General features: G+C 37.4%; 2 protein-coding genes across 4 annotated transcripts in view; one reads left to right on the forward strand and one right to left on the reverse strand.

Annotated features, from left to right (window-relative positions):
- Window positions 1-2,773, forward strand: part of cblb (Cbl proto-oncogene B, E3 ubiquitin protein ligase) — a 68,995-nt gene extending 66,222 nt beyond the window's left edge. Inside the window, exon 19 of the mRNA XM_082157170.1 lies at window positions 1,068-2,773. Coding sequence (XP_082013296.1) covers window positions 1,068-1,318 — 251 coding nt within the window. The 3' untranslated portion in view covers window positions 1,319-2,773. The remainder of the gene's footprint in view (window positions 1-1,067) is intronic.
- Window positions 2,774-3,866: 1,093 nt separating this feature from the next.
- Window positions 3,867-23,652, reverse strand: part of alcama (activated leukocyte cell adhesion molecule a) — a 65,079-nt gene continuing 45,293 nt past the window's right edge. For 2 of the 3 annotated variants that reach the window (XM_082157195.1, XM_082157197.1), the window contains exons 2-16: window positions 20,516-20,622; window positions 20,126-20,345; window positions 19,113-19,177; window positions 15,956-16,043; window positions 14,781-14,954; window positions 12,370-12,494; window positions 12,100-12,232; window positions 10,542-10,654; window positions 10,328-10,454; window positions 8,757-8,878; window positions 6,524-6,653; window positions 5,648-5,674; window positions 5,251-5,365; window positions 4,864-4,987; window positions 3,867-4,341 (exon numbers count right to left, since the gene is read on the reverse strand). In XM_082157195.1, the coding sequence (XP_082013321.1) occupies window positions 4,897-4,987; window positions 5,251-5,365; window positions 5,648-5,674; window positions 6,524-6,653; window positions 8,757-8,878; window positions 10,328-10,454; window positions 10,542-10,654; window positions 12,100-12,232; window positions 12,370-12,494; window positions 14,781-14,954; window positions 15,956-16,043; window positions 19,113-19,177; window positions 20,126-20,345; window positions 20,516-20,622 (1,637 nt within the window). In that variant the 3' untranslated portion in view covers window positions 3,867-4,341; window positions 4,864-4,896. The remainder of the gene's footprint in view (window positions 4,342-4,863; window positions 4,988-5,250; window positions 5,366-5,647; window positions 5,675-6,523; window positions 6,654-8,756; window positions 8,879-10,327; window positions 10,455-10,541; window positions 10,655-12,099; window positions 12,233-12,369; window positions 12,495-14,780; window positions 14,955-15,955; window positions 16,044-19,112; window positions 19,178-20,125; window positions 20,346-20,515; window positions 20,623-23,652) is intronic. The other variant, XM_082157196.1, reaches the window with a different exon arrangement.

A 23,652-nucleotide genomic window follows, 5' to 3' on the forward strand; every position in this document is an offset into this window, starting at 1 on the left:
CAAAATATCTTCCTTTGTGTTCAGCAGAAGAAAGGAAATCATACAGGTTTGAATGACATTTCAGTGACAGTTTGTGTCCTTAATATTTTTTATTTATATCAATAGTGTATATGCTACTGTTCAAAAGCTTTGGTAAATTTGTATAGATATTTTTATTTAGCAAGGATGCATTAAATTGACCAAAAGGGGCAATAAAGACGTTTATAATATTACAAAACTTTCTATTATAAATAAATGTTAAAAAAAAAAATGTATTCATCAAAGAATTCTGAAAAACAAAACAAAAAAACATCATTGTTTCTACAAAAAATATTAAGCAGCACAACTGTTTTCAACATTGATAATAAAAACAAATGTTTCTTGAGCAGCAAATCAGCATATTAGTATGATTTCTGAAGGATCATGTGACACTGGAGGAATGACTTCAGCTTTGCCATCACAGGCAAATAAATACATAAATAATATAAAATAAATGCGTAAAAAATAAAAAGGCATAAAAAATACAAATATTATTTATTAAATATTTATTAATATTAAAATTACATTTTAAAACTTATTCAAACAAAATACAGAAACAGAAATTAGTTCTTTTAAATTGTAATATTTCACATCATTACTGTTTTTACTATATTTTTGGTCAAATAAATGCGACCTTGGTGAGCATATGAGGCTTATTTGAAAAAAAGAAATAAATAAAATCATCAAAAATCATTTTATGATGTATTGTTATTATATTCACAATAAATGTCAACCTTTCATACACTGTAGTTTAATATTATGAGCTGGAAAAAATGAAACAACATTGCTAACACTTCCAGAATGAGCCAAAAATATACCTGTAATTCCTGATAAAACAGCTGTGAGCACAGTGTGTTATTCTGAATACACAATAGCTGTGCAGGTTTATTAAATGAAGCCATTAGCCATCGAGCTGAATGCGCTCAATGAATTATTAATTATTAGCCTGTAATGGGTTTTTAATGTGTTCCTAGTCTTTTTAGCCGGCCTGCAACCATCAACTCTCAATGGCCCATTTTGACTAAACGCTCTTTGTTTCCTGTTTACAGTGGCCATAGATTGCTTCAGGGCACCTGAGAGACCTCCTAAACCACTTCCCAGGATCATCCCGCCAGACATCCACAGAAGACCGCAAGAATCGTCCCGGGAGAATGTAGACGCCAAGATCGCCAAGCTGATGGGCGAGGGCTACTCATTCGAAGATGTGAAACGAGCGCTGATGATCGCGCAGAACAAAGTGGACGTGGCACGGAACATTTTGCGGGAGTTTGCGCTAGTCGCCCCCAGGCAGGGCCTGTAACCCACGCCGATACGATTTCAAACTACCACTGACTTTTGTGTGTACAAACCGCAGGCTGACTTCCGCTTGCTTTCGTTTAGCGCACCCGGCAAACAAGACGAAAATGTGCTTTTTTCGCCAAAAGGATCGTTACGTTTGTAACGACAGGATCCTATGAAAAAAAAGCCTTGTGTTTACAGTGACGTGGCTTATCTGCAGTACTCAGGTCATCGTCATTACAGCTCGGGATGTTCAAGAGTGGAATTGAAATCGAATTTTTCATATTTGGAGGTGTCCATCCACATTTTAGGGTGGGTTTGCTGCATCCTTCAAAGCAGTGACGTTTTTATTTCTCTGGACGGAAATGAGAGCAGCGCTTCTGTTTGTGTTTGCCAGTGTCTGCGGGCTGTTCATTCCTTTCCTGCCACACACACATATACACGCATCCACCCGCGCGTTCCTGGCCTCTTGGGTATCATGAATTTCACAGTAATGGCTCTCGGTGTGACCATGTCTCCTTTATCTCATTATTTCACAGTGAACAAGACACACCAGATCAGACCGTTTGAGGCAGAAAGAGACGGATTTCGAATATCAGGTTCATGGTTCTCTTTCTGTCAGCTTTTTTAGGTTAGCCACTTTTTATCAACTCTCAACGGTCGCTTTCGACATCTGAGTGCATTCCAGCGTCAGCAAGCAAGGGCTAATATGGTAGTTTCGTTTTCTGTAAATAGAAGAGCCTGTCAACTCGTGAATAAAACAAACCCGAATGTCTGCATCGGTCCCTTATTTTAGATTCAGTGCAGTGCAGGAGGAAGCCACCTCAACCTTTCCCATTCCCTTCTTTCGGTTACCCACAGCTCACTTGCACTGACGCCATATGCAAAAAAACAAAACAAGAACTGGACATGCACTGTTTGTATTAGCACCCAGAAAACAAGCCAAAAAACACACAGATTATCATGTACGAGTCATTTTATTGGCGTCAAATTGAATTTGACGTAATAGTGATGCCCACAAACTGAAGATTTAAAGCGACACTCCAGCGACGACTTCATTCAAGGCCTTTTGGGAATTCTGGGAATGGAAGGTAGCCTGCTTTGAATCTTTCCCACTGGCTGTCATTCCTCCCTATCAGGTTTTCTCTTGAACTTGAAACTTCATTTTTGCACTTGTCTCGCTCTCCATCTTACACTTGAAAGTCTGAGAACTGAGTGGACCCTCCAGCGGAAGAGGACATGACCTCCGACAGGTCTGCGGAGGGAACGGTTTCTGTTCATTTCTGTTCTTTTTACGAGAGATTTTAGTTTGTTGGAAAATGCCTTGTGGATCATTTAAAACCAGTGATGTGTGCAATTAATTTATACTTTGTTAAAAGTTTTCTCTGAGATTATTTTCATCTTTCAGTAATGTATGTAACCCGTGATCTGTTCTTGTGGAAAAAAATGTTTTATAAAAGCCAGTATTAACATCTGCTATATGTGATTTTTTTTTTTCCAACATTTTTAATCATTGCGCATGAAAAAGAATCCAGATATTTTCTTCAAAATGTACACTTTTATTGTCAACAAAAGTACAAAAACAAAAGTCAGTATTTACAATACTTTATGGCCTTCTTTTGCGGTTACCCTCTTTGGTTTCACTGCTGACCCGATGGTTCAAAATATGCAAGACGTTTACGCTAAACATGAACATTCAGCACACACGTGTAGAGATGAAACAAAGTGAAAGCTGAGTTTCTTCTAAATATGCGTGACAAAGTGAGATTATAGTTTAAATAAAAATGGTATTTTTAGTGACTAAGCAGAAGCACAGCTTACCTTGCATTTCTCACACTTTATAAATAGCCAAACACAAGCACATTCAAACATATTTACAGCCTCTTTAGACCATGAGAACAGAACAAGGCTTCAAACCATCGCTAAAGACAACAGTGTCGGACATCAACCTGACAAAAATCGTAGACACAGAAAACGATGTAAAAAACTAAAAAGATGCAGTTTCTGTAGTCTGAGGGAAGTGCAAAACTGAAAGACTATACAGTGAGGCTTCACATTAATAAACTGACTTGAAGTTTGCCTTCCAATACTGACTCTTTCTGTTAAGGCAGAATAAAGGGGCTATTCTTTTATATTTACTTTCTACCAAAAAATAAATGCTCTGCATGCAAGGTCGCTACCACCCAGTCTGATGCCGAGAGCGGATGTTTGCTTGTTTATTTATACTATATGCGAGTCACGTCAATGTCACTACGTCAAACTCTAGCGGGCCGTGTTCACAGCCCTACAACTATGACATCATGCAATGCAACCTGAAGGCCACTGGGTGTAGCAGGACATTTCCCTAAACTACGCTAATTTTCTAAACCCGTTTTCACTACTTAGCCACTTCAAACTAGACAAAATAACATGAATGTCACAGGGTAGTGTCGTAAAGAGGTACCAATAAATAAAACATGAGCGAACAGAGGTGTAACAGCAGTGAAGTCATCATTCTTCCAGCATCCGACCGCGATCTTAGGAGTTTTTGATGAGGGACTGTGCAATATCAATATGTAGTCCCACAATCCTTCTTTTTTTTCTTTTTTTTTTTAATAATCCAAACGCAAAGCAGAGTGAACGTTCTCCCCTGACTTATTTACACAGACCTAAAGTGTACAGCGAATTTACATATTTTTTTTTTACTATAGGGGGAGCAAAACAGCTGTGCCCACCACATCAGCAATGCGCATGAAACGAGAACATTCACTGGGAGCACAAAAAGAAAAAGTCAGAATCGATCAAAAGTAAATGCAGTCCTCGGTGCAGACTAAATTACAACACAAGGGGTTTCTCTTTTACTCTCTTGGATCGTGGTGGGGGGGGGGGGGATTTTCTTTTTTTGTTAGGAAACCGTTCGTTTAGAGTAGGAAACATTCTGCGATGCATGACGCACACGAGCAGCCTGAAGGAGACGTCGTCGTCCAATCAGATGTCTGGAATTAGATGATTGAAGTGTGTAGTACTGCACATTCAGTGTGACAAGGCCTCTTTCCTGGTTCATACCTGACATGATACACAAAAACAATGAATGTAATTTCAAGGATGAGAAGAAAAGACTATTAATGTAGCTTGACATTCAAATATTGAGTTGGCATGCTCAATATTGCACTTATTTCAAAGCCAAATGCAAGGTTCTTGCCAGCTGGCTGGTACCTTTATTATTAGCTACTGTAATAAACTATTATTTACATCACATTGTAAGAATAGTGGTTTAAAACCTCGCTGATGAAAATGATACATGTGATTCAAATGAAATACATCCATAACTGTCTAGGAAAGAAAACATCTGTCATGACTACACATATTTGAATATCTATTGCCAACTATATATGTATTTTATACATTCGACTGTTTTATATGTATTGAATTATTTATTATATAGATTATATTAATTTTAAATATCATGCAAAAACGAAAAAGTTTTGTGGCCATATACATATTATTGCCAGTAAATTTTCTTAATTCATGCACTATTGGCAGGTGTGAATTTTACATCAGACCCTGAGCTTTGAAAAACCTTCTCACCTTCTTCGTTCCTTTTGACGCCTCTCCCTTCTTTTAGACATCAGCTTTATGATTGTTCTCCTCCAGTTTCTTACTCTCCTCTGAAGTGCCTGCCTCCTTCTCTCCGGTCTTCCAGGTGCCTTGTCTAAAAGGAAAATTTTACCTTGATTAATCTTTCAGCACATTTCAAACTGAGCTCTAGACCATTTCTGGCTCGCTCACTTCTCTTGTCAATCTCAACAAATCATGCTGATGTGTAACAGCAGGTACTGTGACTTCTACTGCAATCATATGTACTTCATTCGATGTACAGGTTGTAATTTAAAAACTGAAGATGATTTAGGGCTGCGATATTCTCAGTTTTTTTCCATACTTCACTTGTATTTGCGATGTAATGTTGCATTTTACCTTGTTTTCTTGATATAGAGCCAGTAGATGAGTCCCACCAGAGCAGCGGCTAGGAAGAGTCCAACCACAACACCCACTATCACTTTGGCTTGCTCCGTGCCGTCTGCATTTTTTTCTAAGGGCAATGGACACATAAACACTTTATGACTTCCTCTAAAGCATTATGATTATTTAGGGAAAGGCAATCCTGGTAAATGAAAGAAATGATTGACAGAATCCCGCTACTTGAGAAAAATTGAAGCTGTGAATATTTCAAGATGACATATTTCTGCAGGTATGACAGCTAAAAGAAACGAAGTTTGCAAGATGTCAGGATGCTTGACAGCCTCCGACTCATGATCTTAAATTCTAATTCATTTTAAGTGAAATTCAAGGGAATGAAATCAGATCATCTTACCTGATTTGGGCTTGTCCTCCTCAAATACTGAAATCAGATATAAAATTTTATTAACTTTGGGTGCAAGATGAAACCAGACTGGCATTTAAAACAAATTTGGTAGTAAAAAGCCACCACCCAACTGTGGTTTAGATGCAAAACTGATTTAAATCAAGAGTAAATCAAGTATTATCCAATCAGATTCTAGTAAGGAAGATGACCACAAGCATGCGATAGCGGTCGGAAAGAGGAGGAGGAGGAAAAAAGAGATAGCAGTCCAAGCACCCTGACACAAACAAAATCCGAGCCAAAGCGAGATCCAAGAGAGAAAGAGAGCGTTTCATGCCCCGTGAGTGAACAACAGGACTTGAGAGAGAAGCCAGCCCTGTCTTTCCAGTGTTCACACCAGGACACTAATAATAGTGAAATAGTCCACTAAATCAGCCTGCATTTGAATGGTGCAACAGGCAAAACTGTGTGAAACATGCTAGTTTTCACAGATCTCCTTACATGCACATAAGAGATGTTAGATATGGCATCTACTTATCAGGGCTGTCAAACTAGTCTATGCCATAAAAAATTAATAAAAAAACATGAACAAAATATATGTCATAAATGCTAAATCTGTCATTAACAGCTAAATAATTTAGAATGTTTAATCTATTTCTGTTGGTCAAACAGACTAGTGTTTTTGTTCTACTATAGAAGTGTGTCTGATCCCAAACTACTATAAGGTCTTATTAACCATCTTAAGTATGTAGCCTAATGGTTCTTATTAATCTAAATCTGTTCTTGACAGCCCTATAATTTGAGCCTTTTTAAAGGGGTCGATTGAGTGGTTAGTAAGCGGTTCTCACAGCGGGAAACCCCTTCAGCGCGCTCAGTAACGTTACTTACGGGAAAACACGCTGATGTCTTTCGTGTCGTATCCGAGGTTATTGGTCACGAGACAGCTGACGGTGAGGTTCTTACTGGGCACTACGGTCAGTTTGAATGTGGCCTTCCCGTTGACATACGACGTTTCATCCTGCAAGACAAACAACATTTCTGTTTACGGTACAGTTTTTTTTATAATTTTTTTTTATAACTATTTATCTAAATATTTTATTTTATTATTATTATTAATTATAAGCAAGAGTCAGCAAAAATGCCTAGCAAGGTTAGTTTGAAGTTGAATTATGTGGTTGAATTATGTCGGACATCTTTGCTTAAGGCGCCATTTAATACACCTCACCACTAGAGGGCGCGGATGATCCTCAGCTTATTTAGAATCATATACTCAGTCTGCACCACACCACTTTGACCACACCCAACGCTAATGGAAACTCTCACAGCAAACACACACACACACACACACACACACACACAAACACCCCTCAGGGTTTGGAAACACGAGTGCAGAGTGGGGCTAAAAATCTCACTGTCAGTAATCACACAGCCATTAAATGAGTCTCCATCACAAACACACTTCAATATCCGTGTCATTAATGCAGACAGTGAGTAGTGAACCCCTCACAGAGCGCAGGATGACTGAGTTACTGATGCCAGCACTGCGATCCACAGGAACACACAGCAGCAAAATATAGGCTTACCATAAATAAGCAGCCATTAAGACACAATCAAATCCCAATTTAATATAAAGACAATTTTATAATTATTATGTACATTGATACATTGCTGTTCAAGTTAAGGGGTTGGTAGATTTTCTGAAAGAAGTCTCATATGCTTATTTATTTGCAAAAAAAAAAAAAAAATTACAGTAAAACAGTAATACACAGTGAAATATTATTACAATTTTGAAATAACTTTTCTATTTTAACCTATTTCAAAATGGCATTTATTTGTGTGATAGCAGTGTCATAACTTCAGAAATCATTCTAATATGTTGATTATTTTTATCATTGTTAAAAAAAAAAGGTTGTGCTGCTTATGATTTTTTGTGAAATCCATGATATTATTGACTTATGTTCAATAGAACAGCATTTATTTGAAATAGGAATCTTTTGTATCACAATAAATGCCCTTAATGTCACTTTTGATCAATTCAATGCATCCTTGCTAAATAAAATAAAAATATTAATTTCTTAAAAAATAAAAATATTACTGACCTCAAACTTTATAATAAACAGTATATAAACATGGAAAACATTCATTTTAATTGTTTTTTTTATTGTTTTTAATTAATTAATCAATCTTTAATTGGTTTGTATTTTTTTATATCTATATTTATATTTTATTAACATTAATTTAATCTTTAATTGGATTGTATTTTTTTTATATCTATATTTATATTTTATTAACATTAATTAAAAATCCATGTTTTTCACAGTAAGGTAAAACAGCAGTAACTACATATTTTGCCAAAATTAAGTCGAAGAAGAGTAAGAAATTATACCAAATTAATAAAAAAAAATTATATATTTTTTAAAACGTTTTTCAAATTTGAATAAACTATTTCACTGTTGGCTTAGTTACTGCATTTTTTGCTTTTTAAAAGGATGTATTTACTTATTACTTAAACAGTAAACTAAGTGTGTAACAAATGGTTGTATGTTTACAGCACTAGGAAGACTGACTCCTATGAAATCCAAGGCAATGAAGGTACACAGTGTGTGACTTCCTAACCCTGCAGGGAAGCACACCTGATCTAAACTCATTCATTTGAAATGCATCCACAGAGACCAGCCAGACACTGAGAAGCAGGAAAAAGCTAACTGTGTGTGTTTGTACCGTGATGTGCCAAACACAAACACACTGTGTCCCAGCTTTAGTCTCACAATAAGTGGAAACGTGGAGGAGTAAAGTCAAGAGAGTTATCTCTTGTTACCCTCCCCCCCCAAAAAATAACAGACCATGGGACGAATAATAAAGCTTTGTATGTGATTCCAGACATTTCTGTCCCAGGACAACTGTTCCCTTTTTAACGTAAATTGAAAGTTGGCTCTTCCCTTCAGGGTGCTGAAAACCTGCAACTTCAAACACCTGTGCACCTTTCATCTTATCTAGACCAGAATCGAAAGAAATATCTGGGCATCTTTCCCTCTTGCATAAAAATGTACAAGGAACAGGGTTCTTTCGGGACAACAGTAATGTCTGTGATGAAGTGAGTCTGACAGTGACGGTGACTTACGTTAGTTCCGTTGACACTCCACTGCACGTCGGGTTTAGGTGAACCCTCTGCTTCACATGTCAAGACTTTGTGTTTGCCGTCGTAGCTGCGCTGCTTTGTCAGACTTGTTATTCTTGGAACACCTGGAGATAATATATTTGTGCCTTTATATATTATTGTTGTATGCACACACACACACACACACACACACACACATATATAAACATATATATACACACACACATACATATATATATATATATATATATATATATATATATATATATATATATATATATATATACTGTCGTGGGAATTTTAAACTGTATATTAAACTAACCATGTTTCTAACATCTAACATTTGAACAGGATGTACTGTACGAAACCAATGGAAAACTTGTGTCTTTGAGTGTGCGCATATGTGTGTATAAATAACATAGTTTGGGAAATGAAACTAGACAGTCTGTTAGAATCTTGTGATTAACAAATGAAGTCATCATTAAAACAGAGCTTCCTTGTGCTAGTGACAGATGAAAAAGGTTGGGGCTTTTGAACCAATTGAACCAATCATATTGAAGGTGACATGTTAGTCTTGTGTTTTACGGTGGGATTCTCAATGGAATTTTGTCTGAGATCCTCCGGCCTTGCTTCTTGGGAGAGATTCCCTGAGAACTGCTCGGGAAGATCTCCTGGCCGTTATTAAAGCATTTAAAGGACATTTGCTGATGTCTGTCTGTTAATTTCTGCTGCGCAGCAGGTCAGTTTAGGGAAGCAAGTAAGTTAGAGTAAGAGACTCGGCCAGTTGTCGACAGAAGACGCAAAGAGCTAGAGTATAAAGGTTATTAAGTGTCGATTTGTAGACGCTCGGTGTCGATCAGTAGACGCGACAGATTTTATTTATTAAGTGTCGATTTGCAGACGCTAGATAGTCAAGTTTAGGGAAAGATCCACTACAATACATACATATACATATATATATATATATATACGCACACACACACACACACACACAAACACATATATAAAGATTGTATCGATTTCATTGTTACGCCACTAGGTGGCGACAAGTGACTGTTAAAAAACATATTTGTCATTGAATCATTAATTCAAGAGATTTGTTCAAAAACGCTGATTCATCCAGTAATGAAACAAGTGAAGTCTTTAGGGGTGTTCGACTTGAACCAGCGGTACACAGGCCGATCGGTTTATGACATCAAAGTACCACAAGAGCGATTCAAAAGCATACGGAGCGTCTGCGCTCTAATCGCTCTCGCGGTACTTTGATATCATTCACTGTGTGCAGCGCTGGTTCAAATCAAACAAGCCTTTTATGAGTGAGTCATTGAATAATACATTCAAAACATTTGTTCAAAAATGCTGATTCATCCAGTAATGAAACAAGTGAAGTATTTATGAGTGAGTCATTGAATCATTCATTAACACCAATTTTTTTCACATTTTCAAATAGAAACTCAGAAACAACTTTTATTTAGTTGTCAGTTCAGAATCGGGATCTCTGTTTGAAACTGATTTCATTCTTTATTTGAAATATGACTAACATGTAAAATAAAAATGTGTATAATAAATCATACCTTCTACAGTAAGCTCGAAGGACAAACTCTGTCTGATTCCTTCAATGGACACGTTGCACACATACAGGCCTGCGTCGCTATATGTCAACTGAGAGAAGTCGGGCAGCTTGTCTAGTTTACGGTTATCCTGGAGAATATGAACAAGTTGTTTAGCTTGACTTGGAGAACTAAAATGAACCGACCCAGATTTGTTAGATTCCATACAATCTCTTACCTTAATCCATGTCACATTTGCTTCATTTGAGGCATTCTTTTCCAACGACACCACCAAGTTTTCCCCAAACTTCTTTAACACCTTGCCTGTAGGATTGAGGCTTACATCCAGAACTAAAAGAGAGAGACAGAAAGATAATAAGAGATGACAAGTGTATATCAGTCTGCTGCAGGCTCCTTTTTTGTACACCTGTCCCTCAAAAAATTTCAACCACTGAAGAGGCTGAAACACATCACATCTCTCTGCCATCTAAGAGTCATTTTCGCACCCGTTATTCCTGCATGAGACATTGTTTTCTATCCTCACATGCATGTCGGAGATCCCACCCGCTTTGAAAGCGTGCCGCAAAGATGCGTGAAATACATTTGAATTTTCAAACCGAAGCGTCACTAAATCACAATTATGGAGATCATCAGGCCTTTTGAACCAAATAGACACACACACACACCTCAATGAAAATTATTGAAAGGCCAGAGTGTGTGAGCTTATCAGCGAGCAGGAGCCCGTAGCAGCCTCAGCTCGAATCAAAAACTCCTAATTAAGATGTCTGCCTGGTGTCCCGCCATCTTCGCTAATCCTACTGAAGATAGATTTGATTAACGTTTCACTCGTGCATTCATTCGTACTATAAAGAAAGAAATGAATTGGAAAGGAAAAGTTTGGTGAACTCTGGATGCTCATCTGTTCAACGACTGCAACACTGACTCAAACAAACAATGGCTTAAGTTTGGTTGAGCTAATTTTGCTAGATAGTATACTCTGCATCTTGTGTCTGTTAAGCACTTTTTTATCAGGCATTTCGCTAGATAGTATACTCTGCATCTTGTGTCTGTTAAGCACTTTTTTATCAGGCATTTCAAAAACATGACAAAACTATGTTTATTATTCATATTAACACATTCCACATTTATGAAAACTTGTAAAATAAAAATGAAACATAGCGAATAGGTAATATTCATGAACTTTTACTTTTTTCCTTGCTTGTGCTTGTGACTCTTTCAAGCCTAGAATTTTAATGCATTTGCTTAAGTGTATCTATTCATGAGCCATGAATGCAAATGGTTAGCAGATTGAGTAAAGTAGACCACTTATAGAATATATTTCCAAATTGTGAAAAGCTCTTATTGAGGGATTACATCTCTTCAGATCTAAACATTAACCCAAAGCATTTAAAAAGCTTGTGAATATGGATATATCAAATGAAAAGAAAAAAAAATGAAAAAACTAATTATATTACATTATATTATATGCACTTGTTTACTATTAACACTTTGATGTGCTATCTTGATTATGGTGGATTTGGCTAATTCGAAAGTGATGCTCCATCATGAGACCAAACATTGAGAAACTTTTACGATAGAATTTCAGAGAATGCATTTGGAACTCCAATTCTCTGTATTATAGCTTGGTTTTAAACTGACTCTGCTGTTTCCAAAACCTCAAAAAGATCTTTCCATATCCGTCAAACGCTCCATCAGGTCTTTCTCTAGTGTGTAGGTGCCCTTAGGGAGAGATGGGAGAGAGATAGAGAAGAAGAGAGCGTCTTTTTCCCACTCACAGCTCACTGTGACGATCTGAGTGGACTCCATTACATCATTGTCAAGCAGGGAGCACTTGTACACGCCACTGTCATCTCGGGTAACGCCAGTCAGAGTGTAGACATTCTTGTCCGTCACCGTGACCTTCTTGCCCTGAAGATGGTGAGAGAGAGAGAGAGAGAGAGAGGGATGGTGTAATTAACCTGTAGGGAAGGATAGAGGGCAGACAGCAGGACCCTGGAGATGAAAGACTGGTAGAGTTGCTGTGGACACGGCCAGTGATCTCTCACCTTAATGTTGAAGTTGAAGCTGGTGGGAGGAGGGTTTCCATCCGCCTGGCATTTCAATGTCACATCATCACCTTCCCTAATGGGGCTCTGAGAAACAACCTGTAGATTCACCGTCTCAGTGGGGTCTGAAAGAGAAAGAAGGAGAGAAAACAAACATTAGAAGAAAAAAATAATAGGAAAGCGAGACAGAGGAAGATGGCTGTCATTGCAGGGATGCGGTGTGACTTTCCAACATGTAGCAATAGCAAGCAACTAAAAAAAAACATTCTAAGACACCGCGCCATTCTGCAGACCCCAAGGGGCTTAAACGCCTTCATTTCCACAACCATTTGCAGTCTCTCATTCTCGCCCTCGTTTTCTTACCCAGCAGCCACAGAGCATTTCACATCACATCTTAACCCTGAGGCACTGAACAAACCTCTCAGCATTCAGATGAGAGAGAGAGAGAGTGAGACACTACAGCACACTCTCTTAGCAGCATATGCCTGTTAAAAACCCATCAAATTGAGCCTGGCTACCAGCTGAGACCTTCAATTTAAGGTTCAGGACTCGAGAGATGGCATCATATACTGGGTGATGTACAGATACGCAGATCCCCGTGAACATGGACCCCTCAAACCAGCTGTAAAATCAACAAATAAAGCATCAAAGCGCTAGACACAGCATGTGCCACATCTCAGGAAGGGAAGAAGCCCCAGCTCTTGACTACCATCCCCTTTTCTTTCTTTTTTTTTTATCTCTGGGATAATAAGGCAGATCCACCTCTAGGGGGTGCTAGTTTGTGTACAAGTAGCCATGAACAGTATAGTAGCCATGAACAGTATAGTAACCTGAATCAACTGGCACAATAAATAACATTTCACCTGAATTTAATTTGATGATATAAAGACTGATGACCATGAAATAAAACACATGATGACTCAAAATGCACATACTGGTACTGTACATAAATAAACAGGTACTGTATATAGATTTTTTTTATTACATTGTCTTTGCTGGCTGTGCGCAAAACCATACAGCCCAACTAGGGTAGTCTGAATGACTTATGCACTTTTTTATTTTTTTAGATATAAATAATAATAAATAACATTGGCACTTGGCTGATAAATTGCTTGTGATATTCCTCATTAGTAAGTCACTTTGGATACAAACATCAGCGAAATTGCTAAATGTAATGCAATGGCTTTTAGTAATAATACAATTATCAAAAAGGAAATCAATTATTTTATTTACCTGTTTCCCTTTCAAGCAAATATTCATACCCACGTCAAAAACCTGGGGGCTCTCACTCTCGTGACCGCGAAAATAAGAGGGAATATCTCGCCTTTCTTAGCTCTTCTTCAATGGCGTAATACATAATTGATTTTAAGATTTTAGTTTTTGCATTTAAAACCTTCCATGGACTCCTACTAGCATATCAGATCTTTTAAGTCTCAATACACTCAGATCCTCTTCTCAGCTGCTGCTCCAAACTGTTCCAAAATCAGGATTAAAAACGAGTCGACAAGGCTTTTTCAGAATGTTTTGGAATGCCTTCGCTCTCTCTATCAGATGTTCCCTACACTATCTGCATTTAAAGCATGTTTTGGAATGCCTTAGCTCTCTCTATCAGATGTTCCCTACACTATCTGCATTTAAAGCATCTCAAAATGTATATTATTGTATAAATTCTTTTAGGCTTATTCATAACTTGGTTACATTCATATTTTCTTTCAAGTTTTTATTTCATTGTCTGGTGTTGCTCTGTATTATATTTATACATAACTAGTTTATATTGTTTTATTTTATCCTTTGTTCATGTTTTTTTCAGGATGATGCAAAAATGTGTGTTGTGCACCACTTTGGTCAGAGTTCGTTTTAAGGTACTATCCTGTATATAAATTTCGTCCGTGACATTAGCAAGGATGCTTTAAACAAAACTGACAAGAAACACATTTATAATGTTACAAAATAATCTACTTCAAATAAATGCTGTTCTTTTGATCTTTATATTCATTAAATGTCCTGAAAAAAAGTATCACGGTTTCCACAAAAAATATTAAGCATTACAAACATTTTCAACACTGACTGATAATTATAATTAATGTTTCTTGAGCCCCGAATCAACATACCAGAATAATTTCTGGAGGATCATATGACTGAATACTGGAGGAATGATGCTGAATATTCAGCTTTTTCATCATAGACATTTTAAAATATCTTAAAATAGAAAACAGCTATTTTGAATTGTAAAAATTTCACAATATTATAGTTTTACTGTATTTTTCATTAAATAAATGCAGCCTTGGTGAGTGTAAGAGACTTTCATTTTTTTTTGTGAAAAATCTTACCAACCCCAACTTTTTGAATGGTAGTGTGTTTTTAAAAAAAGATTACTTTTTAATATAATTTGCATCAGTTAAGACACTTACAGTGAATTGGGAAGGTCTCTGGTGCTGAAACCTGGTTGACGCCCATCTTATGCTTTGCTGTGCATGTGAACTGTGATGTCACATCCTCTTTCCTGGCTGTGTACTCCAGACTGGAAGAGGAGCTGGACAGACCGGTGATTGGGTCCTTGGTGACAGTAGATCTTATAATGACCGCTGCAGTCACACACAAACACACATATAGACACATCAGTCATTAGAGCTGACTAACACAGTGACTGTCACGCTGGAAGTGCCTGGCACCACGTAACAACAGCTTAAGTCTGTCAATACTGTCAGAATGTCCACTAACCACAAACCACAAACCAGTCAGCTGTGAGCTCGAGACTTGAGCAACAGTTAAAGGGGCAGTTTTTTGTAAAGGTTATTTTAGAATAACAAAACTGCATATACATCTGGGTTAGGAACAAAACTAGTCAGTCTCTGACCACAAGCTGAGAATACTCAAATATGTAACAAAAAATGTCACAGCAATCGGTTAATGCTTTTTTTCTTTTTCTTAAATTAATCTTTATTTCAGAGAGCCAGTAAAATTAGTGTCAGGAAAAGTTCTGCATCACGTCAAAATTTATATATATATATAAATGTCTGCATATATATATATACACACACACACATATATACATAGACATTTATTTATATTTATATTTATATATATATATAGTGTGTGTGTGTGTGTGTGTGTGTGTGTGTGTGTGTGTGTGTGTGTGTGTGTGTGTGTGTGTGTGTGTGTGTGTGTGTGTGTGTGTGTGTGTGTGTGTGTGTATATATATATATATATATACACACACACACACACACTATATAAATATATATATATATATATATATATATATATATATATATCGATTTTCTGAAATTGAGATTTATACATTTATTTATACATTTTATACATCATCTGACAAAAATAAATGTTTTATATATTTACGATAGGAAAATATACAAAATATCTTCATGGAACATGATCTTTACTTAATATCCTAATGATTTTTGGCATAAAAGAAAAATTGCTAATTTTGACCCATACCATGTATTGTTGGCTATTGCCACAAATATACCCATGCGACTTGTGACTGGTTTTGTGATCCAGGGTATATATATATGCTTATAACACAGTATAAATCTGATTCTCCTGTCATGTAATGATATGAACTCACTCTTGCCGTCATCCACCAGAGGCTGGTTGTTCTTCATCCAGGTGAGATCTGCCGCTGGGTTGGCACTCTCCACCACGCATTCCCCCAACTAACATACAAACAAACAAACAAACACATGATTTTTTCAAGTCTTTCGATACTCAAACACTTTCGATTGATTTTTTCAAGTCTTTCGATACTCAAACACTTTCGATAGATTTTTTAAAATCTATTTATAAACTCATGACACATAGTTTCACATGAGATTGTCATATGAAGTGTCATTTCCACACTTTTCTTTGGGACTTTCCTTAATGAAGGATCATGACCTCTAAGGTACTTTTATTCCACTGCTGCTGTACTTCTGGTGGGTAAGTCCCAGGGTGGCCCACGGAAGATACCTTGATATATATAATGACATCATCTGTATGAGTAAAAGTGAGCGAGGGTTTAACTCTACAGTTGTGATCTCTACAGATCTCAGGTCTCCTATTTCCTCACTTTCTTTTTCTCGCCCTTTTCCTTCTCTCTGGTTGAGTGAAAACTCTACCAGAGGCCGAAGAGGCTGTGCATTAATAACACGCTGACAGGATCACATGCTGACAAGCTATCTGCCCCAGGATAGAGAGATCAGCAGAAAGAGAGAAGGGTAATAATGGCAGGAAAGCAGAACAGACAGCAGGATGATGCATGTGCTCAGGTGTTCAGGGTGGCATGAGCAATCCAAGATTTAGAGGAACCACATCGAGGGGGAGATGGGGCGGGGGAAATCACCGTACTGTGATTCCGATCGTGATCACACACCGGACCCTCTTCAGGAGCCGGACCATGATACATCACCTCTCAAGCACAGAGTGCTGCCTGAAGCCTGCAGCTTCCATTGAGCCGTGGAACAGAGCAGCAGCTCTGACTAAGCACTTTCCTTCCTGTGGACTCTCGGGGGATTCACTAAGATTGAATTCTGCCCACTAATGGCAGTGAATATTTGCATATGCTTTCTGCATTGTTTTAGCAACCAATGTAAGAATTCCATTGCAAAATTAATAGCTTTTTTCAAACTAATCTTGCAAAACAATGTTATTTTAGTATTATTTAGTATTATAGCATGGTACCACTTTAGTTTAGGGTCCATTTCTCAGTATTAACTAGTTGCTTATTATGCATATTACTAGGATATTGGCTGTTTATTATTACATATAAATCACAAACTGCCTCATTCTGCATGACCATATTCTACATAATCCTACCTAATACCTAAACTTAACTACCTTACTAAGTATTAAGTATTAATTTATTAAGGCAAAACTCATAATTAATAGTTAGTTAATAGAGAGAATTGGACCCTTTTCTAAAGTGTGACCTTTAAACATTTTCAATACTCTGAATTTTATTTTTAATTTCCATTTAAGTTTTAGTCCTTTCAGTAATTAAACTGCAACTTATTTTATATCAGTTATTTGCCAAGGCAACATTGTGACAAGGAAGAATGTGTTGCAAGAGACCATTGCCTAAGTGGTGCCTCTTTGTAAATTGGCACCACTATATTACTATAGTAAGTCAAAAGTACCCACCAGTACTTAAACTGGTACCAAGTAAATACAAAAACTTGATAAATTATATAATTTATAATTATAAGTCTTTCTGCAGTACAGTTCAAATCGATACACGTTGAGGCTACTGTTTGACTAACAGAACATTGTCATCATACTATTATTAAAGGGTTAGTTCACCCTCATGTCGTTCCAAAGCAGTAAGACCTTAGTTCATCTTCGTAACACAAATTAAGATATTTTTGATGAAATCTGAGGGCTTTCTGTCCCTACATGGACTGCAGTGTTATTACAACTTTCAAGGCCCAGAAAGGTAGTAAAGACATTGTTAAGTAGTCCATGTGACGACAGTCGTTATGAGGCTACAAGAATACATTTTATGTGCAAAACCCCCACAACTAATGACTTTATTAAACAATCTCTTCTCACTTTTTTCACTAAAATAACCATTTTAAGAAAGCAATAGCATTGTATAGTCTGATTTCCGAATGAATGAGTCGGTTCTTTTAGTGAATCTAAAATAACAGGATCAGTCGATAGTTTGAGAAATGGATTACACTGGTCATGTGGTTTGTTTTTGATACACATGCTTTTATATGACTGTACAGAATTTCTCCACCTCTGATCCAGACTTCACTTTATAAATTCCCAAATGATTTTAAAGAACCAATTCTGATTAAGATTAGCAACATGACTCATGTAACCTTTTCATGAATAACTGCAGCCATGATCACTGAAAAATAGCAAACATCTTTTTAAATCAATCTGTTTACAGCCTTTTTTTTTTTTTGCAAAAGTGGCACACCTGTATTCACCCCTCTCTTTCCAATTTCTTCTTTCTAGAGACCTTCAGCCAGCCACCCTGCATGTTTTCAAGACAAGTAGCTATTTGAAATGTTATATATTCAGAGGAGGCACTCTTTCTTCCGTGCCCTTCCCCTCTCTCTGTCTAAGCAAGTCTCAGCACTTTGAACACGACAGACCTCGGTGGGTGGCCACGGAAAAAAAAAAGAGACCCATATTGCTGTATACACAACCCCAGCCTTCCCCACCCCACACCTCCACCTCAGCCAGACTCTAAGATCCTTGCGCCTCTGAACTACATTAAAAAAAGAGACAGAGATAGAGGGAGGAAATGAAAAATAACGACCCCCAGCTCCATTTACAAACAAGGACTGCGTGGGAAGCCTTGTATCTGCTCCAAGTAGTTCAAATCAAAGCTCCTTCTTCTTCTCATGCAACCGAATAATATTACTGTCGTCCTGTGTTTGAGATGCAAACTCTAGACAACATAAAAGTGTCTGTTTCCTATGTAGCCGTGGGTGACAATCGCTCAAGCACTGCCTAAATCAGGTGTATACGCCCCACAGACGCCCCACATTCACTGATGTCCGTATCATTAGCACCGTCTTTGAGCTGCCTCTGACTGTGATAACAGCAGGTGTGTGTCAATGTTGAGACTACTGGAGAGACATGCTGGGTAATGAAAACAAAGGCACAGGGTTTGGCCCCGCACATTGTTAGTACACTGGCTGGTTTGTGTACTGGAGCAAACACAGTCTACAGGCAATAACAACAGCAGCAGAAGTTCTGGGACTTAAAGGGGCAGTGTAAAGACAGTGACTCACCCGTGTTAGCTTTTCGTTTTCCAGCTCCTTCGCTTTGTTTTTGATTACAGGGGTTGATGGTTTTTCTGCAATAAGAGATAAGGCATTGTATATTGGTAAAGCATAGTATCATACTGTGATATGAATACTGTCAACATGATGCAAATTGTTCTGTTTGCATAGAATGTGGGTAGTTACTTTTTTTCATCTGGATTCTACATTTAAATAAAGTATACATTTCATTTGGGAACCAAATAATGTCCCTACAAGGACAAGGATTTCGGATATTGCCATCTTTGTGAGGACATTTGTGTCCCCATAATATAGGGTTTACCAGGCCACACACACACACACACACACACACACACACACACTTTTAAATTTTTAAGCAAGTAAAGATAATTCTTGAAATTACATAACTACCCAGATCACCTACTTCATTCACCAAAATATGCATCATAGTTACAACCAGAGCACAGTGTGACCAATATTGTATTCCAACATTCAATTTCCTCCACTTGGCTTTCCATTTACTGTGTGACGAATGCACTGCAAGCAATATCAACTGCAGGTTTTAACTCCTTTTGACGAAAGTTTAATTTATTTTTTACACAAAATTGAATTTAGTAATAACTTGAGTGATATAACTATATGCCATTCACTGAATTTAATGATTTATATATATATATATATATATATATATATATATATACACACACACACATATACATATACATATATATTAGTATGCACACTAAATTCCAGAGAACAGCCAATCTTTCTGATCTATGGTGGAATAAAGTGTGCATTATCAATTTCTCTGATATCCATCTAAAAGCATGCAAGCATGTCAAGGCTACACACGTCATTCTCCCCCATATCTGACATCTCCACAGCCACTTTGCAATATAATTTGAGATCTGACGCTTACAGTACATTCGGTTTCATCATAGACTAAAGCAGTGTTTGAATAATCTTATTCTCCTCTTTTTTATTAAACATTTTGTGTAAGTGTGTATTTTATGTATACTCACTGTAAACTTTGACTTCCACAGAGTATTCTTCCAGGTTGCTTAAAGACACCATCATGCAGGTGAAGACTCTCTGGTCGGTCAGAGAGCCCTGAGAGATCAGCAGGCTGGAGTTTTCGGCGATGCTAACCCTACTTTTGTAGCCGTCCGTGGCGGACACGGTCGCCTGCTCTTTCACAGCCTGTTTCACGAGTAGATCGCCGGGAGTGCCATCATCTTTCACCTGAACAAGATAACAGGGCCATTAGCAAACCGACAAACACACATTTAGCACCTATAGAGATTAAATTAGAAATCAATATGATGGTGAGAGTAGCTGTATATTGCTTGGCTACCCCAGACAGGGCAGAGTAACAGCAGATGCTTAGTAGGATACAAAAGAGCAAAACTCACATATTTCCATTTGGTGAAAATAATGCCATCTGGCTTATTATTTCCATTGTTGCATGGCACTTCGATGGTCTCACCGTACAGACCTATAACTGTCTGCACACAGCTCCCTGGAAAATACAAGACAAGAACATCCTGTTTTAGATGCAGGGTTGGTATCAAACAGAGCGGCTGTGAAGCATCGACAGAAATTACTGTCAAATGCGACACGCGTGCATACACAAAACATCAGGGCATTATCTCATCTCCCAAACAGAGCAACAAGAAATGGGAGGGAGGATAGGTCTTGTTTTGATTATTCCCCAAACATGTGCACGTTATGCATCTTAATTTTAAATTAGACGTGTTAGCAGAATCGGAAAAAAAACAAAAAGCACGTTCAATGCAAGGCCACCGATGATGAGTTACGTGCATGCAGCAGTTCTGCATAAAAAACAAACAAACAAAAAAAAAGGTCTGAAATGTTCTCATGGGAAGTGAGTGCATGCATGTATGCATAATTGTCGGCACATTAGCTTATGTGTGCGTTTAAGCACGGAATGAAATAACAGACGTAGAAGCTGAACATTGTCATCTGGTTTGATAGATTGCATGGTATCATTCCTCTGCCGACACGACAACGTTGTTTGTCACTTGTGCCGGTGAGCTCTGTAAACATCCTACTGTCTTACGCAGATAAGCGCTGACAATCACAAACAGTCGATTATAGTCTGAAGCGCAAAAAGAGTTGGCAATGTGACACGAAATAGCTTGTAGTTTTTGCACATTAACAGTATGAATTGGAGCCTGAATCTACAGTTCCTCAGAGTGTTGAGTAAAACTTAGTACTTAAAGATTGCAGGGCCCTTTATTAATGGCCTGGGGAGGTTGTCATGGCGATGAGGCCCCATGTTCAGTGGCACGGTGGATTTAGGTAAAGCAGTATAAGGGGTCGAAAGGTCACGGCTGAAGGGACTTCACGGTCCGCCCACTTCCATCAGCGCTCCGTCTCCAAGAGAGACTAATCAAAGAGCCTGAACAACGAAGGTTCAAATTGTGGTCAAACCGAAGAGGCTAGCTGTAGGCAACCGCTCTTACACACACACATTCAGCCTTGCCTCCAGGGCGATTGTTTCCCATATTCTCAACTTTTCATTGTGATAGCAGTTTTAATATTGACTGAGTGGCTGCACTGCAGAGGATAAAAGAGCTGATAAGCAGAAACAATACCGGTATACAGTAGACACACTAGAAAACACATACACACTCACATCAATTCAGCAGAACAGGTCATTTTGAACCACTGAATACAGACTAATCTGCACAGAGACTGCATTTCACTTTACACAACCTGCCTCTGGATACAGGAACACTGGCATTAAACAAGCAATCAATACGCACACAATGGCCAATGTGTTGGCTAAAGTAATATTTCACCCAAAAATGTTGTTCCAAACCGGTATGCTATTATTTGTTCTGTTGAACACAAAAGGATTTTTTTTTATTGCTTCCCCCCCAGACAAAGTTTAGAATAAGAATATAAAGTGCAATATAAAGTTGGAATTGCAAAATGTAAAGTTTGCAATTGTGTAATATAAAGTCTAGTTGTATGATTTATAGTTGCAATTGTAATACATAGCGTTCTAAAATATAAAGCCACTATATATACACACATATACCAAAAAATAATCACACATTTACATATACAAACACAATAAAAAACACTCTTTAAACCAGCATTTATAAACAATACCATAAAATACTCCTTTACTGCAAAAATAATGTCCCTTCACAAACAAAACATAATACCTCTCTACTACACCTTTTCATTTCAAATTATGACAAATCATACTAAATTTAAATCTGTAATTACTCTTGATTTATTTAAATTAGAAAAAACATCAGTACATCTTGTCCAGAAATGTCTTCAATCTCATTCTTCCTACTCGCATAAATTAGTATATTAACAGATACTCAGAAGCCTTTCTCCTAACATATTTAAAACCACATAAACATTTGTATAGAAAATTCTTCATTCAAAGACTTAAAAAAAATCTAGAACTATGAATAATGGTTTCAATCGGTCACAATATAAATGCATAAAAAACTGCTTCTCTATTTTAATTCATAAAATAATGCGCTCTAAATAGATTTCCCTGCTCCCAGCAACGCAGGTGGCGCTCAACACATAAATGAGGGAAACGTGAACATAAGTTAACTAGCTTAAGAAAAAGAGGTTTTTAACGAGATAGCGGACAGCAGTGTGAGTAAAATAATAGATGCCGAGTACTGCCGGTAAGAGTTAAGTGCACAGGTAATACCAAACACGTGCAAAGCCACTTGCAACGCCATCACACTGATCTCATTAAAACATTTTTTTTTCAATTTTAGAAAATGTTTTCAAAAATTTTGGACTTTAATAAAGAGAGAAAACCTGCACTTAACCTTTTTTGGGGCATTTTGTTTTCATAGTTAGACAGATATCGTGATGTATCATTATAGGATTGTCTAGCAATATCTTGATAAATCGCAGAATTGCTGTATCGTGATATTATCGGTATCGTGAGCCATGTGCTATGTATCGTGTATCCTGTATCGTATCGTATTGTGAGGTACCCTGTGATTCCCACCCCTAGTGAAGAAATCGGCAATATTACCTTTTTATTTTATTTATTTTTTACTCTGATGCAGAAATAGGTTTCCATACTTTTTTGTCCTTTTTGTGGATTGACAAGACATCTTCACTATGAACTTAATGGAAAATGGCCATTTTGTGTTGAAAGGGAAAAAAAATTAGCATATGGGTTTGAAAAGACATGAGGTTGAGTAAACGATGGCAGAATATTAATCTATGAATTAACTACTCCTTCAAACAGGCTTGGCAGTCACTCTTTCTTGAACAGGTTCTAATATATGACAGAAGTGAGAAACCTTTTTCACACACATTTTTTTTTTTTTTTTTGTGCTAAAAGCTCTGAGCTAATAATACATCCAGTGGAAGAACTGAGATGGTGACAGCCGAAAAGGACAGGTGTGGAAAGCGTTGTGTACATAGCAGGGTCTGCATTAATCTAAAGACTATTCACTGTTTGGATAGCAGATTGTGCTAAAATACATCACAGCACACGGACACATGATACCTGCACAGGTGGGAAAGCACC

Source organism: Leuciscus leuciscus, assembly GCF_965113295.1.
Source record: "Leuciscus leuciscus genome assembly, chromosome: 24".
Taxonomy (NCBI): domain Eukaryota; kingdom Metazoa; phylum Chordata; class Actinopteri; order Cypriniformes; family Leuciscidae; genus Leuciscus; species Leuciscus leuciscus.